At 42.3% G+C, this 6,744-nt stretch overlaps 1 protein-coding gene across 1 annotated transcript; it reads right to left on the bottom strand.

Moving 5' to 3' along the window:
• Nucleotides 1–2,434: 2,434 nt before the first annotated feature.
• Nucleotides 2,435–5,423, bottom strand: LOC146135649 (uncharacterized). Its single transcript, XM_083396104.1, has 3 exons — nt 4,043–5,423; nt 3,397–3,988; nt 2,435–2,930 (listed from the first exon to the last, which is right to left on the bottom strand). The coding sequence occupies exons 1-3, from the start codon at nt 5,421–5,423 to the stop codon at nt 2,435–2,437; spliced, it is 2,469 nt and encodes an 822-aa protein (XP_083252230.1).
• Between the last annotated feature and the right edge of the window lie 1,321 nt (nt 5,424–6,744).

The raw sequence follows: 6,744 nt of genomic DNA, 5'->3' as shown, positions 1-6,744 counted from the left end.
CATCAAAGTTTAGGTAATTATAACCAATACTGTATAAACCAGGGGTGGGCAAATGTATCTAATGGAAGAGCCATTTGCAGAAAATACAAGTTACCAGAGAGCCTCAAAAACTATTTCAATACAAAAACCGTAAATAATGCAAGGTCAGCCGCAATGATAACAGAATTGTAATATAACCAAACGGTAATAATCAACGCAATAATAATAACGGTAATAGCAAAATAACACGCATAATATTTATTAATATCAGTCTTTTGTTAACTAACTCTTCGGACTCTATGTCTAGTGTTACGTCATAAACGAAATGCTGGCCTAAATAAAGAAAAGCAAGAGAGAAACGTTTGTAGACGGTACTCTTGGTAACCTTAACATTTCATTGGAATTTTACGATTGAACTAGAAGAACCTCAAAAAACATGCCGGAGAGCAGCCAAAGCCGCAGTTTGCCCACCCCTGGTATAGACGTATAGACATTTCAAATTATATGAAGCGAATGAAAAAAATGAACGTCATTCTAAATGTAGTCTAGTACATACTTACATTGAAGAAGGGGCAAGTCATTGATTCTAATTGGAGATTTCGGTCGGTCGTTTTTGATAAACTTTAGCTTGTTGAATTCCACGGATATTGCGTTGTTTAAAGGATTTCTAATACAAGCATTTTGAGTTTTAAAAGAATTCTCAACAAGTGTCACCGTTTTGTTGGTAATTGCATCGCAATAATGTAAACTTGATTATAAAACATATTTTATCGTAGCCTTTCGAATGCCCATGCTTTATTCACAAACAGTAGGTGTGTGTAAAAAAATGATAGAAAACGTTACGATCTAGTTTATGAGATATAGTTACAGTTGGGGAATGATAAAGAGGTAGACGTTAATCACGTATTTTCAATATTACGCCTACTTGGTTGACCAACATGACTTTGGAAGGACAAGATAATGATACACACATATTTATACATATATATATCATGTAAATGATTGTTCCTGTTGTGTAGGTTGTATTCAGTCGAAATGGAATGGTAACGTAGTAGTAAGTGAACAGCCTTTTATAGGCTCACGAAGTAATTACAAACACACCAATTACATTCCTGCAGTAGGCACAAATCAAGCGCGTACACACAAACAACGCATAGCAATTAAAAAAACACAAGAATGCCTCGAGCCGCGTGCTCGGGAATAGCGCGGCCAATAAAATAACACAAGAATGCCTCGAGCCGCGTGCTCGGGAATTGCGCGGTTGCGTTCCACAACACCTCCCCTTTTAAATTATTGTCCACCCAGAACACCGTAGCCGAACCTCCTCGGCTGTAGACGTTGTTTCTTCGAGCGACGGGGATGGTCGGGACCAAACCTCGGGGAATCAGGAGGAGTAGGTGAAGATGATGCCGGTATATGAGTGGACGGGACCAGGGGAATATGCTCTGACGGACATGAAAGTTCAGGCTCACCCGGGTCATCGTCTTCATTAGGGTATCTGGGCGAAGTTGGTCAAGGTGACGTCTCCAGATTGGACCACGAGGAAATACTCTCACATTAAATGTTCTACTCCCACAGCATTTAACAATAGTGGCAGGAACCCATCTTTTCGAACCATCGTGTCTAGATCCAAAATATTGCGCGTAACATGGATCACCATTTCGAAAACTAATACGCACTGGTTTGTTGTTCTTCGACACGGAATTTTGTTGCTGGCGTTGCAAGACATGTGTAGGTGATGGTACCATCGTGTCTATGAGCGATCGAATTTGTCGAGCGTTAAGTAACTCGCTCGGGGAGAAACCGCTAGAATTTGGGGTTCTTCGGTACTGAAGAAGAAACTCCTGTAAAGCTTCTTTCGGGGGTTTCTCTGACTTCTTAATTGCCTTTTTGAACGTTTGAACTAGCCGTTCGGCGGCGCCATTTGTGGACGGGTGATAAGGCGCACCCGTTAGATGAACAATACCCCTCTGTCGGCAGAAATCCTGGAACTCGGCAGAAACGAAAGCCTGCGCGTTATCTGAGACGATAGTGTGTGGATAACCAAAATGTGCAAAGTCTTCTTCGAGCAAGTTCATGGTCGCCTTGGACGTCATCAATGAAGTAGCATGAATGCACGGGTACTTGGAATAGGCGTCGATCATGAGCAACCAATTGCTCCCCAAGAAATTCACAGCATGGTCGATGTGAACACGACTCCATGGTTTTTCAGGAATCACCCATGGATGGACAGAAGGTTTAGTAGGAAGGTTTTGCTGTTCTCCGCATATGCAACATTTTCGGCAAAGATCCAGAATATCGTCATCAATGTTCGGCCAGTACACTGCAGACCTAGCCAACTGCTTCATCCTTTGGATGCCAAAGTGACCTTGGTGTAGCAGTTGTAGCACGTGTTGTCGTTGGTTTTGCGTAATAACCAATCGAGTTCCATAGAACAGACAACCATGAGAAACTGTCAATAATCAGCAGACCTGCGAAACTTTGCAGCTGGGTCATTTGAGGAAAGAGTTGTTGGCCAACCGTGTTGGACAAAACGCATGACTCGGGAAAGAACATCATCTTTTCCGAATTCCTTCTTTATGGTGTTGGGGTCTGTGGGCTGGACTTGACGACTTAGCGTAGTGATGGTGCAAACAGTGTCGACATCATCTGTAGTTTCCTTTTTGTCAAAATAGGCATCTTCTGGTAACCGGCTGAGTGCATCGGCGTTCTGGTGACTGGCGGTCTTCCGGTACTCGATTTTGTATTTAAACTGACCAAGGATAAGCGCCCATCGTGCTAACCGATTTGCCGCAAGTGGAGGAGTTGGCTTTGTAGGACCAAAAAGTGCCAACAGTGGCTTGTGGTCGGTGACAAGAATGAATTCACGACCAAAAAGATACTGGTAAAATTTCTTCAGTGCGAAGATAATTGAAAGAGCCTCTTTTTGAATTTGGCTGTAGTTGCGCTGACTGGAGGAGAGCAACTTTGAGACATTGGCAATTGGCCTTTCGCTTCCGTCCGAATGGCGATGAAAAAGTACGGCACCAATGCCCACATTTGACGCATCACAAGATATCCCAATAGGAAGAGAGGGATCAAAGTAAGTTAAAACATTGTCAGAAGACAGCCATGTCTTCAATTGACGGAAAGATTTTGATTCTTCGTTATTCCAACTCCAAAGAACTTTGTCTCGAGTCAGACGATACAGCGGTTGAGCAATGGAAGAAAAACTTGGTGGCAAAAATTTACTATAAAATTGAACCGACTCCAGAAACGAACGTAGTGCCGATGCGTTTTTCGGTGCAGGCATATTGAGCACAGCATCGAGTTTGGAAGCTTTCCTGATGCCGTCTTTATGAAGTAAATGACCCAAGTATTCAACAGTGGGTTGTGCAAACTTGCATTTCTCGAAACGACAGCGAAGCCCCTTCTCACTTAAACGTTGAAGCAGTCGACGAAGATTGTTTAAGTGATCCCTTGCCCGATGAACCGCTGACAAGTAAATCATCGAGATATACAGCCACTCCTGGGAGATCTTGCGTCATTTCGTCCATAATCTGTTGAAAGTATCCCGGAGCCGAGGTGATGCCAAACGGTAATACATTTTGCAGCAAGACACCTCGGTGAGTGCTCAACGCCAACCTTTCCCGGCTTTCGGGACCTAGACGTATTTGGTTGTACGCATCAGCAAGATCGATCTTAGAGAAACCAAATCCTCCTCGAAGTTTCTGCATCAAAGTATCTGGAAGAGGTAGTGGATGTCGATGGAGTGCCAATTGGGGATTTACCGTGGCTGAATAATCCCCGCAAAGTCTTAGCCGTGGCCTGTTGTGAGTTGACAACTGTGCTTTTCGAACAGGAACCACCGGTGTACCCCAGTCATTGAACTTGACTTGAGTCCAGATTCCTCGGGCAATTCCTGCGTCATATTCACGGGCAACCTCTTCTTGTAGCGCAAATGGCACAGAACGGTGCTTAAAGAAAACCGGTTTAGCCTCCGCTTGAAACTTCACTTCAAGCTCTAAACCTGTCAAGCAACCCAGTTCAGGTTTGAAAATGTCTTTAAACTCGTTTCAAAGACCTCGGCAAGCATCTTGTAAAGGCAGATAGAGTTGGTCACCCGAAGTAACAACGGAATTCACGCAATCTTTGGAAGATGAATGATGCAGTATGTCGTCAACCGAAATGTCCAAAGAACATATGGCATTGCGACCAAGCAAATTTAAGCATGGAACTTTCGTGACAAAGAAATCTTGATCAAAGACTCGACCACCATAAGTAGTTGGCGTCGTAAACATACCCAACAAAGGCACTGGGTGCTCTGTCGCAGAATTAAAACGTCGATCAGGAGCGCGAAGCTTAGGCGACCCGATTCTCTTCCAATCGTGGACAGACAAGAAATTTCCACTGGTTGCTGTATCCAGCTCAAATTCGCAAAATTTGCCAAAAAGTGATACCACAACCTTCAACTTGTGTAGTGGGGAACGAGTGGAAATTGACTTCAGCAAATGAACATTCGTCATCGAATTGACCACATCGGACTTCTTCTTACGGCAAGCATCTTCAGTATGACCTATACGATTGCAATATCGACACGTCGCATTCTTGTGACGGCAAACCGGCGCAAAATGACCAGTTTTCCCACAGCGATAACACCGGGCAGCTTCTTTGGGCTTCTCATTCGGTGCGGATTTTGTAAACTGCTTCTTGGATCCGCGCACCTTACGCACAGAACCGCTCGTCCCATAGACGGTTTCCTTGGCAACTTGCGCCGCATCCTCCGTCTGCATGGCAACCTCAATCGCACGAGAGAAAGTAAGTTCATCTGACTTGAGTTTGAACATGGCCTTCCACACCGCTTCATTGGATATTGAACAGATGAACCTGGTTCGTAAAGCTTCATCCAACGGATCTTTGATAGAGGTGAAATCGCAAGTAGCAGCATCGTGACGAATACGGGCGGCTAATTCTTGCACCGTTTCACCTGGCTTGCGCTGCATGTTGCTCCAAAACCGAAACCTTTCGCGAATAATAAAACGCTTGGGATCAAATTGATCTTTCTTGAAGCCTTCAATCTCATTCATTGTTAGATCGTTGACGTCTTTTGCTGGCGAACTTTGTCCTGCTAAATTGGACAGCAGCTTGTAAGTTGTCGTGGTTTGGTTCGTTAAAAACACTTGGGAAACCCTCTTCTCGGATATTGCATGAGCCTTCACAAATGTTGAGAAGCGAGACCAGTAGTCATCCCACAATTCTGTCGTAGAATCAAAGGGGTTAAAGCTAGGTGCAGCAACATTAGAATTGGTAACAGCGGGACCAGAAGACTTTTCCAACACAGACAGGATAAGATTCATTTGCTCTTCATGCTGTCGTTGTTGCTCTTCATGCTGTCGTTGTTGCTCTTCATGCTGTCGTTGTTGCTGTTTTATCTGCTTCTGCATCGTCTCCAATAGCTTCTCCATATTGACACAAACGTTGAGATTGAAACAAGTCGTTCAGTTGACCGATCCCATCCTCGTCGCCAAAAACTCTGTTGTGTTTTCAATCACGTTTGCGCCTTGCTTCTTTACAGAGTCCAAATAAGCACAGTTTGTTGTAACTTAGGTTGTATTCAGTCGAAATCAGTAAAATGGAATGGTAACGTAGTAGTAAGTGAACAGCCTTTTATAGGCTCACGAAGTAATTACAAACACACCAATTACATTCCTGCAGTAGGCACAAATCAAGCGCGTACACACACACAACGCATAGCAATTAAAATAACACAAGAATGCCTCGAGCCGCTTGCTCGGGAATAGCGCGGCCAATAAAATAACACAAGAATGCCTCGAGCCGCGTGCTCGGGAATGGCGCGGTTGCGTTCCACAACACCCACCTTAGTCAACTACACACAATGTCGTGGTTCATGAAAATAGGGTAAAATATTTACTGTCGCTTTTGTCGCTTTTTAAAATAAAGTAATATAAATACTGTCGAAAAGTATAGAGTACGTAGGATAAGTGACAAAGTAACTATTTATGCAAAAAAGTTCGTATCTTGTTTTTTCACTGTTTTTCGATTTTTTTCTATTTTTAATAGTTAGTACAACCTGACGATAAAACAAAATATTTAAAAAAATATTTCATGCCCCATACAGCACTTTCTTACACCGTAAACTATGACATTTTTTCATTACTAAAAGTCATATAAAAATAACTAGTTCCAACTATGCAAACAAATGTTTAAACTTTTTGTAAGTTTTTGAGTGGAGTTTTTTGTTTTGTTAATTTTTTACACCTATTTGTTTTCGGTTTTTTTATTTTTAATTCAGGTTTGAGTTGTTAAAATTGCATTGCAAACCTGTGGTACATTTCAGTTTTAAGTTAGGATTGTCATTTCTATCCCTGAGCCTTTATTGAGTTCATTCTTATATGTTTTATTAGATTTAGGTTGATACTTCAGTTTTTTTATGGGGTTTATCCTTGTTTTTATTTTGTTAAGTGTGTATTACAAGTGTGTAACCATGGAGTCACCTGGATCGTTCTCAACCACCTCCAGATATTAAAAATCGATGGTATATATTCACCTTTGAGTAGATTTGTAGAGTCAGGGTGCTTTTAGTAGTTCGGTTCTGGTATTACTTGTAACAAAGTGAATACCTACAGCTGCTTTTATATCACCAACTGTAGGCTGTTATTTTTTTTTTCGAAATGTAGCATTTTCTAATCAAGTTTACAACTGTAAAGGCCCGTTTACGCTACAGCTGCACTGAGCTGCGCTGGGCGTAATTTGCATTTAAATTCT

The sequence above is a fragment of the Ascidiella aspersa genome, chromosome 8, assembly GCF_963924565.1.
Source record: "Ascidiella aspersa chromosome 8, kaAscAspe10.2, whole genome shotgun sequence".
Taxonomy (NCBI): domain Eukaryota; kingdom Metazoa; phylum Chordata; class Ascidiacea; order Phlebobranchia; family Ascidiidae; genus Ascidiella; species Ascidiella aspersa.
This window is presented reverse-complemented; position numbering and strand designations above follow the sequence as displayed.